We start from the raw sequence: 12,918 nt of genomic DNA on the forward strand, positions 1-12,918 counted from the left end.
CTCTCTCCCTTTCCAGTTTTATCATCTCTCTTTCTGCATTAAATCAAGTTTAGCTTAATAATCTATATATTAATCATGGTTGGCTCTTTCTAAAAATACATTTTACCCACAAAAGACAAAAACTTGTCATCACTGAGAAAACTTTCAAATCTAATCAAACATTGTATAACTCTGAGATTTTATTTCTCAGGAGTAAATACTCACGAGATGTATATAATTTACTGTTGCCAAGACAACTCAGACTGTTTAACTGAATTGCATATCTTACATATGTGGCTTCCTTTAGCCTGAATGCTACCAGAGACTGAAAACAAAGCCAAGGAACAACATTCCAGATTGAGGCTAAATATATCACCAATGTCATGCATTAATATCTATTAGATATTCAAAGAAAAAATATGACCCTGTGTTAGGCACACGTGAAGATTTTATAGACTATAAAATATTACTCTTAAGCAAACTATCTCATAGGAGAAACCCATTAAAGAAGTGCTGGCTAATGTCCAGTTCTTTTAGTTGCTTCAGTAGTGAAATTAAATCCAAAGCCTCTTAAAGGTCAAGATAAGCTTAAGTTACTTCTAAGTTTTAAGAATCTGGTATTAAAAAAGAAATGAAGAAAAATAAAAACTGGGTTATAAAACTATGGAGTATTTTAAATGGTTACATTTAACGGTTTAAATCTTTAATTCTAGGAGTGCTAGGCCATGAAACTGCTATTGAGAAGATTGTTATTGCAGTTAAGTGAGAGTCCATGTAGGTGCCTGTGAGTGTGTGTGTATGTATACATGCACACACACACACACACACACACACACATGCTGACCCATGGTGCCTTTCAGGTGGTATTGTCTGGTAAAAATTTAAAGTCATATAACAATAGTAAACATCTTTTTTTTTCCCATTATTGTCAATATATTGCTGTAACTAAATGTAAAATCTCTTATACAAAGGAAGGAGACCTCTAGAAATATGAGACCTGATAGCCACAACTGTCTTTCTATCTTGTAATGTTTCTACTCAACATTTGACCTGTAGTAGGTATGATCATATTTATGAGTTTGCTAAGCCAAGAAGAACATATTGGGACAATATCAAATACAGGCTAGCAGGGTGCTTAGCAAATAACCATTAATGGCACTCTTGTTATATTCAAGGGAGTCTCTGACCTCACAGTGTTTGCAGTCCAACTGGGAAGCAAGTAAACAAACAAACAAAAAGATCTACACACAGTGAAAACAGTACATACAAATAAATTATTACTTAGTCATATTCAAATTAAGAGGAAATGAATAAAGGACAAAGCTTCTCAAGCTCCAAATGAGACTGGCCCATGATGGCTATTTAAGGTGCCATTCTCACCTCTTCAGCTTGTTATCAATGAAGTCTGTTAGAACTCCAAACATGAGGCATTTAACTACATGGACAACTCATCCTAAGCTACGCCAGTGCTTGGATTTTGGAAAGAGCCATAAGCTGACCAAAGGAAAATGAAGATCTCTTTGCCAGAACGAGAAGGAAAATGTATAATATATTTGTGAATCACACAGTAGAGCTTAAACTCTGCATTTCTTGAGATTTCTCAAATTCTTTATTCCCTCATGTTATTTTTTCACTCTATCCAGCAGTCAGGTACCCACAACACCTAAGACACTAGCTATCATATCTCAGTGATAAGGAGTGCCTAGAAGTCACCATCTATTAGAAATATCCACAATAATGTTATACATTTTTTGGAATTAGTTCTGGGCATAAAAGCACAAAATAAGTGTGATACTCACATAAACATGAGAATCATAGTCAGTAGAATATGAAGCATTAGTAGGCATATAATATCGAATGTTCAACCAAATTTTGTAATTATGACAAATTAACATAATTAGTAAAAAAATAAATTGTAGTTATTTTGTTTTGAAATAGAAATAAATCGAGGTACTACTTACATCATTAGGTGACACCTTATGTTTTTCCCTGTCAAAGTCTGCTTATGCATTGTCACTAGTAAATTTTAAAGTTCAATTTCTCTGATTTTATAGTTTCTTAAACAGTTCCAAGGCCACACTATCTTCCCTATGTCTAAAGCAAATAAATAATTCTTGTGAATTATTTTACTCTAAAGTTTAAATGTTTTCTATGTAGGCAAGTCAGAACACATTTTAACACAAAGTTAGTGCATACATTTGCAAAGGCCTGGCAACTTCCAGATATGTTGCCCTTTGTCTGAATAAGAAAAATCTCATTCCCAAGATTATTCCATTTCCCCTCCACTAACACTGAAATAGCTTTCAGTACTATGGACTTTAAATCAACTAGAAACAGAACATTGTGAAGAATCAGTCTTTTCCTAATAAATACCCAGAACACTCAAGTAAAGAAAGAACTCTAACATTTTTTTCAGTGTCTTCTTTGATTTAAATATACTTTGTTATAAAACAAAGTTACTGACAATGTTTTTGAGGACACGAGATCAAGATTTTTCATTTCTGGAAAAAGAAATCTAGAGATTTCTAGAGCAAGCATTGGAAATAAAAAGTTAATGAAATATTTACTTTGAATTCATGGTGTCTAGTTTTGCTGGAAAAGATGACCACTTAGAAAGAATTACCACTTAGACCATAAAGATTGTTTTCAGCTTTTCCATGTGAATGTGCTTTGAAACAAAAGCAACATTAGTGTTTTTGTTAAAATTGTTTGTTTATTTAATCAAACAAAAACCACTCGACAATATTTAGAGTTAACTTAAAGTCAGTATGGACAATTTTTATGGTTGATGGTAGTAATCCATTAGGCAAGTTAATATGCTTGTTTTCCAGATGATCGTAATGTGAATGCTTTTTTAAGTTCGCCATTTAACTCTCAGAGTGAGCTCTTAGAGTTCATAAACTTCCTTCTACTTCTGCAGGATCCCACATAGCCTGGCTATTGCCAGGTTCACATCGTCTGAGCTCTTATTTCACACACTATCAATTTAACCAACGTTATGAGTTAAATAAATCAACACAGGGCAAAGGCTTATTTGCACCAGCCTCAGGCAGATGGAAAATAAATCCTAGCTACAGAAAGGAAAGAGCAATACCTGTAGGACTTTGAGAAACGTAGTCTTGATTTGGCTCTTGGAGGTGGTCCTGGCACTGTGGCTCCCAGAGGATCCCAAACAAAAGCCATTTGTAAAGAGGGTGCCAAGACTGACAGCAACAGCAAGAAGTCAGAGTTGTTGCAGGGCCCTGGGGCCCTGGGGCCCCGTGAGGAGCGGGAGACACTTGTAACTGAGTGAGGGCATTTCCTCTGTGCGGTGGTATGCGCTGACAGAGAGGTGGCAGGCTGGCTGAGGCAGGGCTGTAAGGGATGGCCAGGACTTCCTGCTGCGTGACACTTGCCCTTTGCGACAGAGCTTGCTTCACTCAGACCTTATCTCATTATTAATGTGAGAAACTCTCCCTAGCAAATTTGTTTTTAAATGTAGCCCCGATTAAGCAACATAATCACACGCCACTCCTGAAAAGCACAGCACACACACACACACACACACACACACACACACACACACAATGGGAGGTATGACTGAAGGGGGTGAAACTTCCTATCAAGTGTGAACTTGAAAGAAAAATGTAAATAGAGGGTTTTGTTGTAAAAAAGTAAATACCTGCGTATGAATGGGAAATTTAACAATGATTACTAAATTTGTTATGGCTAGCTACCAAATATCACTTTCCTTATTTCACTGTCTCTTAAAGTTGAAAATGAACAACACTTTTTAGCAAAGCTTCCCCAGAATTTAATTGTCTTGAAAGTGCCAGCGTCTCCCTGCAAGTCAGGATGAGGGGAAAACAGGCAGATCACTTTCCAAGCATTTGGCAGCTTTCCGTTCAGGAGAGGCTGCGTCACTTTGCAGAGTGAATTAGAAGGCATGACTTTGACAACAGAAATCAATTTTCTTATCCATTTTCTATTCCCTAGGAACACTTCTGAACTCTGGTAAATCCCTGGAAACAACTTTCTTTCCAATTAAAGAAATGATGAAAGCCACAGAGAGCCCTTCACATGTTTTATAAGCCCAGAACATTTCAGGGAGGCAGATATTTCAAGATACTGCGCTCGAGGAGTCAAAGGACCCTGATGCCGTCATCACTGTCCTCACCGCTAGCGCTATTTAATGTTAATAAGGCGCATAATTCCATCAGTTCCTATCCAAACACTGTCCGCTGGTGACCTCAACTATAAACCAAGGCAGAGATCCACTTCTCCAGGATAAGATTAGGGAGGCCTAGAGGGCCCAAGAGTGAATTAACCCTCTCTGAACTGCTCAAAACTGACCATCAGTTGAGCTCAGGGAACACGGCCATAAGCGCCAAATCCTAAAACCCCGGAAAGCCTAGTCAATCTCTTGTACACCAAGAGGTCAAAATAAACATGCAATGTCTGTAAAAGCTCAAGATGTTAAAAATGAGGCTTCTTTTCACAACAGCATCCAGCACGCCAGGGGTTCCTGAGCATGCGGCATGGTCCCTATCAGTTTTGGGGATGAGTCACAGAAACATTTCACAGTCTCACCTCTTTGTTATCTGACATAGGGTTCGAAGAGTGGGAGGCTGGGCTGACCAGCACAGCAGCAACCTGAAGGAGCTGAGAGTTCAAAAATAAACACAGTCTCTCTTAATCAGCTTACGCCACTTTATAAACGGCCTTTCTGTTTTTGTCTAGGACCCTGTATTTCACATGAGCAAGATCAATAGTTACCTTCCTGCTAGTGTTTGAGAAGGACAGAGAAGGTGCCTACCGAAACATACCTCTGCCAAACTGCCTCTTTGGTGTATAAAATTCCACTGCTACCATTTTATTCCTTTATACTATTTAATTTCCATTTCAGAACAACTCTTAGGTAATGTGAACGTCCGTGGCAGAGTTGGCACAGAGCTGAACAACTTGGTACTTAGTAGAAAGTTTTCACCTGAGGTTAAAGCCAGACTGTAAGACTTGGTCTTCTAATTAAGGGCTAGAGGAAGAGTCGACGACAGCTGGTGTGGTGGTGGGTAAGGGCTGGAGGAAGAGTCGACGACAGCTGGTGTGGTGGGGTGGGGTGGAGTCTGTGACCAGAAGGAGCAGGGAGGACACAGACAAGCAGCAGGGTGAAAGGGCTAGTGCTGGCAAAGACCAACTTCTTTCACCTTCCACACAACACATAGCTCTCATTCTATCCCACAATGCTTTAAATTTTCTAAGTGAAACGGCACCACCGAGGAAAGCTAGTAGCATCTATATACTGCTTTGGAAGCAGAAATAAGCTATTTTCATTGTTATCCCAATTTTACTTAGAGCAAGACAAATCCTATCTGCTCATCCAGGTTAAGACCAAAATAGATGCTTACACTAATAATGAATTGTCTTTGCTTGCTAATTTGCATTTTAAAAACTGTTCTATTTATTGATCATTAATTGCTAAAACGTAAGGGCATAATAATAATCCAAAATGAAGCGGTTATGGAATGTTCACCTGTTTCTGAAAACATGTAAGGAAGGAGAAAAGAAATGGGCTTTTTTATTGTTGCCAAAAATATTTATTTCTTCCTTTTCCTCCCTGCTTCTTGAAAGCAGGCATCTGTAACAGTTAAGCAAGATAAAAACAATGAAACTATACATGTGAAATTATGGACAGGAAAAAGTAAACTTGGGCCGTTTTTTTCTAATGTGAAATTGGATAAAGACATAAGAAGTATCTGCCAATCATAATGTTAATTTCCCTGAAGTAATTACTTACCACTTCATTCTCATTTCTTCCACACAGCTATATATAATCCCTCTTAGGCTACCAGGCCTCCACGGGGTCAAAGAAATAAGCTACTTATTTCTGAGCTTAATCATAAGCAGAATTAAGCTTTGATTTGAAATATAAATATCGATATTATTTTGAAGGACTGGCTAGTCCTTCAGATATGGGAACTGGAAAAAAATGGAAAATCAAGTGAGATGTTTTAAGGGATGAACTCTTATTATCATTTAAGTTATAGCCAGCTTTTATGATCAAGGACTAAAGAGCCGAGAAGGGTGAAGGAGAAATCTTTTGAGTATTTAAAGTATTGTCTCATTATGAAGCATTTATTTTTTCAGATAATTTTAATAAAAGCATAATTGAATGGCAAAGAGAAATGTCCCATCTTTGAGTCAAACTCTTCTACAGGTTTTTTTATTTAAAATTTTTATTCCAGGGAAAGCTAGATTTTGAAATCTAAGCACTGCTTCTATCCAGCTGTTAGCCATGTAATTCCTACCCCGCTAAAATCTTGACAAAATCTTCCCTCCTGTCAATAACAGATTTTATGTTCTTCAGGCCTCCAGATAAGGTATATTTGTTTGCCTTTTGAATATTTCTGTGATTTTTGGTTACAAGATTCCAGATGTTACAAATGACAACTTTTAGTGTTTTTGTCTGACACAGAAACTCAACATTTCCTTTATAGGAGATAGTTATTATAAGACAGGTTGAAAGTCTCAAACTTTGAAGTAGGAGAATTTAAACATAATGTGTCTACATGGGCATTGATCGGCTTACACACCAAGTCGCTAGTTGACAGGTATAGGGAGGGGTAAGGTGGGTGGAGTTAAACTTCAGAGAAAGAGTTACATTAGTGAGGTTGCGTTATGTTGAAATATGTTGCCTCAGGAAACCAGAGCAGGCAGATGAGTTTCAGGATAATGCTGAATTTTGAAATAGTCACTGGTCATAGACTCAAAGTCAGTAGAAGTAAATGTGGCAGCAAATAGACTGTTATTTATCAATTATCTCTGATGAGAGTGTCATTGTAATAATTTGATTTTCAGAGCAATCCACTGCAAAAGAATGTGACAGAAGGAAGTTTGACAACTGGACATGTGCACTTCTTAAAACTAACATTCATTTGACATAAGTATTTATGGATTGAAAAGGTTTTTAATATATTAATTTATTATCATGATCACAATCAACTACAAATTATTTATCTGAATGGAAGTGCCTCAGGGACCAGCAGTTAGCGTAATGGGTATGTCACTGGACTCCCATGTCGTCAACCGCAGTTCAAGTCCCGGACTCGGTGGCTTAAACTCATGCCGGGCGCGTGTGCATGCGTGCCCAAGATCCCGAGAGGAGAATGGAGGAGAAGGGATTGCAGCATGGTCATCCCCCCTGGGGGGTGATTTCTCACTTTCTATCTCTCTGTCTCTCTCTGTCTGGTGAGCGCATGCCGCCCTATAGCAAAAAAAAAAAAAAAAAAGAATGGAAGTGCTTCACAATAATGCCAGACTATTCTATGAATTGTTTTAAAATATTTATTCTAAACCTGTATGAGTCTACTTGTTTTAAAGGCCAATTAGTCTATGTTCACAAATGTGGGACAATTATTTTATGAGCTGGAAAGCATGCTCTGTGTTTTAAGCTTCTACAAATACATCTTTTATTCATATATATCCTAGGACACAAAAAGAAATACAGTAAAACTGAAGAGCTGAAATCTTTAAGCTATAACATAAAGCAATCAGCAAGAGTCACGCTCGATATAAGAATAAAAGATCTATAAATCCATGGAGTGAATCTAAATGTTTTACTGTACACTTAATATTATTATATCAGAGTATTTTTAGGAATGTTATAGCAGTTTGGAAGATAATTAAGTCAAGATGTTTTTTTTTTTCCCCTTTCTTCCTTTCTTCCTCCTTTCCTTCCTTTCTTCTCTTCTTTCTTTCTTTCTTGAGAGAGGCAGATACCCTCGATAGGATCTCCTCACACTGTGATCCCTGCTCCCACCAGTCTCACAGCCAGCCAGCATCAAGACTGAGTTAATAAGCAATTCAGCATGTTTAGGTCAACCTGGAATCCAAAGAGGAGACTTCTGTGTGGAAGGTCCAGATGGCCCAGGGCATCTGACCTCCTGCACTGGTCCAGTCAAGCTCTTTCTATTCAACATGGCAAGGGAACTCTTTCTAAATATTTGTATAAATGGGGTTCAAGAACAGAAATCAGAGAGAAAGAAATGTGAAGGGAAGGAAATCGATTTTATGTTTTCTTATTTACTAAGTGCTTGACAATATCCTAGGAGAGTTTTCTAACTATTCAACAGGTAATATTTATGGAGTCAAATTCCTTAAAATCTTCAAATTAATATAAGCTAATCATGTGAAATAAAGAACTGAACGTGATATTTTAACATGTGTATAAAAGTCTTCTGGGGTCAGTATTGCTTACTTGTCCATTTCTTTGTCTAAAATTTTAAGTCAAAACGGTCTTTTTCTTCAATATTGTATTCATAAATACAGTTTGAGAAAAAAAATTCTCATTAGTTATTGACTACTGAGTAAATGTAACATTTCATCCTGAAAGCCACTTTCTTCAGGAAGCCTTCCCTGCTCCCTTAGACTAGGGGATGTATCCACATCTGCACATCCTCACTGTCAGCATTATCGCATTTGTAATTACTGCCTCAGTGTCTGGTTTGCCTGATAGACCTAAACACAATGAGGATACAGGTCACGTTTGCTTTTCCTCTGGGTCCCTGGTACCTAGGACATAGCCTTGAAGAAAAAAAGTTACAATCATGTTTGTTTAATAAATGAATAAACCAATATTCTTAGGGCTTCTTGAAAATAAGATGCATTACCTACATTATAGATTTTTATGTCTCTAAGTAAGGGCAACAAATTATGGCCCAGGTAATTGAATTAGATGGGTCTTACTTAATTTCTCTTTCCTCAGGTGCTCTTACAAAATCAAGATTGGAACCTTGGAACCAATCAGTCAGTCAATCAGTCAATCCAATCACAAAAGCAGAAAAGTCATCATCATGGTTATGACCAGAACTACCAGGCTGTCCCTCAAGGATTTGTTTTGTTTTGTTTTGTTTTTCTTTTCTTTTTTTTTTTTTTTTTTTTTTTTTTTTTTTTTTGCTACAGGGCACATGCACTCACCAGAGAGACAGAGATGAAGAAGTAAAAAGCGAGAAATCATTCCCCAGGGGGATGGCCACGCTGCAATCCCTTCTCCTCCATTCTCCTCTCAGGCTCTTGGGCACACATGCACACGCACCCAGCATGAGTTTAAGCCACCAGGTCCGGGACTCGAGCAATGGTCAACTACATAGGAGTTCAGCAACATAGCCATTACGCTAACTGCGGGTCCTGTTTTGTTTTTGTTTTCTAATAAAACACCAGTGGGTAAATATTTAGGACAACACTGGTATAGGAGATTAGAGATTTGAGCTACAGCTTTAATATAAACTTGGCATGTGACCTTGAGCACTATTGCTCCATCTTGTTGAGTTTCACTGTCTTATCCATTTGCAAAGAGTTTTTGAGAGACCAAACTGGATAATTTATATGAAAGCATTCTGAAACCTCTACACCAAATTTTAGACACTACTGATAATGTTTGGAAGCTTTTTCAGGAGGCTAAAAATTACTTTTATGCTGTAAGCAATATTTTCAGTTTAAATTTTTTTCTCTCCAATTGGTGACCGTGTGAACATGGCAAGTAGGCATACCATTTCCATTTCATCAGTTTCAAGAAGGTTATCAATTTTCAATTTTGAAGGATAATTCTTTTTTTTTCTACTTGAAATATTTTTATCCTACATGGGCAAGGATAGAATATCAGTTTTTATGTTTTCAAGAATAATCCTATAATACATTTTTAATATTATATTTGCAGTATTAAAACCTTGTATGGGTTTTGTTTACAAGAACTGAAAAAAATTAAGTGGCAAGGAATTCTGCTAAAATTAGCTGGAATTTATTTTAATTGTTCAAAATCCTGGACTTCTCCTAAATATAGAACCATTTCCACTTTTGAAGACTTATGTGATCCTAAAGACAGGTTGTTTAATTGGAAAAACATTTACAATATTTTCTCCAATTCGTGTTGTTCTAATTGTTGACCACACACCAAATAAGGACAGAAATGGCTTCTTCCATCTTTTTAGAAATATGTTAACAAACAAGCAAAAGCAGTGATGGAATTAATAGACTGAGAAACAAAATTGCTCCCTCAGGAGAAAGAAAAAAGACCCTAAATACCTAAAATTCCTAAATAGCAACAACATCATGTGTTTAATTTTGGTGCTGTGAAATTTTTCCATGACAATGTTCAATATCTTGCTAAATCTGGGTATCTATTTGTTGGAGCCAACAGTCATAAACTTTCCCACTCCTGGGCACTTACTGCTGAAGCTGTCACCCTCAGACCTCCTTCCTGGCCCTGAGACTTCCTGTGTATCGATGGAGGCTGTGATTCAAACATTACCATAAGGTCAGGGTAACTGTTCTAATTGCTTATTTTACTATGATGATATCAACTACTTAATGAGTGCTTATTCCATGAGTAGGGCCTAACATATGTTACATTATCCTCACAATACTGTGAAGAGTCTTCAAAAGTTTATTGAAAATGCATATTGTGTAAAAACTATGCAGGGATTTCAAATTTTGTGCACAACAATAAACTCATACTTAAATTTCATCTTGCACAAACCTTTGGAAGTCCTCTCATATACCTGTGAGCTTTGTATTATTCTTACTCTGTTTTATCACTGAGAAAATGGACGCTTACAAAGTTGAAGTAAATTGCCTCGAGGGTCCATACATCTAATCAATATCAGATCTGACCTATTATCTTCACCAATATGGGCCAGGAATATAAGTGAAAGAATCAATGTGGCCAGTTTCTCCTCATTGGAGAGTTGGCTGCCATAAAAGGAGTTTTGGATTGTCACAGGAAATGAAACATGTGTCGGGTATAAGAGTTACAGAATCTAACTGATTCTAAAACTTGTAGGTAGACATTGTTATCACCACTTTATAGATGAGAAATATTTTTTTTGTTTGTTTAGAGAAATTTTTGCTATAGGGTGCTTGCACTTGCCAGAAAGACAGAAAGTGAGAAATCACCCTCCCCCCTGAGGGGATGGATACACTGCAATCTCTTCTCCTCCATTCCACTTTTGGGATTTTGGACACACAGACACACACATACACACATGCCTGGCATGAGTTTTAAGCTGCCCGGTCCAAGACTCGAACCACGGTTGACTACATGGGAGTCCAGCAATGTAACCATTATGCCATCTGTTGGTCCCTATAGATGAGAATTCTAATACTCAGAGGGGCTGAGTAACTTGGTTGACACTACAAAATTAATACATGGCAGAGGTGTGAATACAAGTCAGTGTTGTCTGTTTCTGAATGTTATTTCCTTTGAAGACTGCTTACTCAAGCTCTTTAAATTCCTAATGCCAGGCACAAGACTGGTTTGGTGGGACACAGTCTATAGACAGGGTCTGAGTAGAGTCAACTGCGGTAACAAGAGAGTTCCAGACTCAGAGAGAAGAAGCCTGGCAGTAGTATGGTAAGGCTTGAGGAAAAGTGATAATGTCAGTGCTCGCATCGCCCTGCACTCTCCCTTTTGGTATGCCACATAGAAGAGAAACATAAACATTTTTCAGTCATCTATCCAACAGGGGCCATAATGGAAATCTGAGTATTCAAGTAATAGTGAAAGAAACAGAGTTCATTTTTGTTTTTCATTTGTTTTTATAAAAGGACAAATAAAACTTAAGTTGCCATTTTCTAGCTATCTCCCAAAACCACCTAAGAAATATATAATAGACACTTACATAATTACGTTGTTAATTAGGCTATAGGGTAAGTTCTGGCTTTTGCTTTCAATGCTACTGCTAATTTATTTCTGTTAGTTCAGAGGCGTATACGTGACTTTCTCAAGTTTGGCGAGTGATAAGTAACAGGGCCTGAACTAAAATTTTAGTTGCCTCTAAATTTAGAGAATAAGCCATTTCTTTCTCTTTCTTTCTTTTATTTAATTTCCGGAGGATGCATGTACTTGCCAGAGTCAGAGAAATAGAGAGAGAGGGAGAAAGCACTCCCAACTGGGACATGATCACACTGTGTCTTTTCTCCTCAGTTTCTCCATCCTGTCACTATTCTGGGTGCACATACACACACACCCTCCATGTTTTTCAAACCACTGGAACCAGGATTCAAACTGGGGTGGGACATGTAGGATCCAGCTCCTTAATCACTAGGCTATGGGGCTGGTTCCAGAGAATAAGCCATTACTGTATTAGGGACTTCCACTGTTAAATCTACTGCCTAAGAAACAGAGATGTTTAAAAAGATACACTTATTGTTTCAATTCAAGATCAAGTAAAATCCATTAAAGCAAAATTCTCATTTACTTTGAACCTGTTTTGATTTGATATAGAAGTGTTAGATGACTCTTAAGGGGCTGATTTACATTCAAAAAGAAAACAAATTGCCGTCAAAGAAAACAAAAGTGGTACTGTAAGCACTATTAGATATGAGGTAATAAAACATTTGGGGCAGCAAGCATTTGTCACATTATGCTAAGAGTGACCCTAACTCATAAAATCCTTTGAAAGGAATAGACCCAAAAGATGTAGTCTAGTAACTTAGTTTCTCTATGAAATACTGTTCAACTGCTAATTCAACCCACCTAAAGTTCCTTTCCTTATTCCTTCCTTCCTCCAGTGTTGTTTTATTTTGCCTTCTGCTCTCTCTGCCACTCCCACATACACATATGAGGCATCCACTATGTGTCACGTGCTCTGCCAGCTGCACAGTCCACGCAGTTCATTCTTAGAGGGAGTCCAGAGCCGAATGAACTGAAAACCGAAGCTGAAGGCGGGTAAGAAATGGGACTAGGCTCGCACTGTTAAAAAGTATCAGGGCGATAAGATGAAATGAGATAGAAAACACTTATAGAAATAGAAAATTACTTGATCACTTATTTATTAAAAAGTATATATGTATTTTGTATATATAAAAGTATATATATAACATATATACTTTTTAATAATAAAGCGTTATATATAATAATATATATTTATATATAAAAGTATATATAGTTTTTAATAATAAAAATCT

General features: G+C 37.2%; 1 protein-coding gene across 2 annotated transcripts in view; it reads right to left on the reverse strand.

The window, feature by feature from the left end:
- LOC102488531 (cAMP-specific 3',5'-cyclic phosphodiesterase 4D) overlaps window positions 1-12,918 on the reverse strand; it is a 657,187-nt gene that overhangs the window by 392,389 nt on the left and 251,880 nt on the right. Inside the window, exon 1 of one of the 2 annotated variants that reach the window (XM_014583266.2) lies at window positions 3,074-3,257. The exons of the other annotated variant lie outside the window; for it this stretch is intronic. Coding sequence (XP_014438752.1) covers window positions 3,074-3,162 — 89 coding nt within the window. The 5' untranslated portion in view covers window positions 3,163-3,257. Of the gene's footprint in view, window positions 1-3,073; window positions 3,258-12,918 lie in introns of those variants that run through there. 2 annotated transcript variants of the gene reach the window in all.

The sequence above is a fragment of the Tupaia chinensis genome, unplaced genomic scaffold (assembly GCF_000334495.1).
Source record: "Tupaia chinensis unplaced genomic scaffold, TupChi_1.0 Scaffold144180_1, whole genome shotgun sequence".
In the NCBI taxonomy this organism is placed as follows: domain Eukaryota; kingdom Metazoa; phylum Chordata; class Mammalia; order Scandentia; family Tupaiidae; genus Tupaia; species Tupaia belangeri.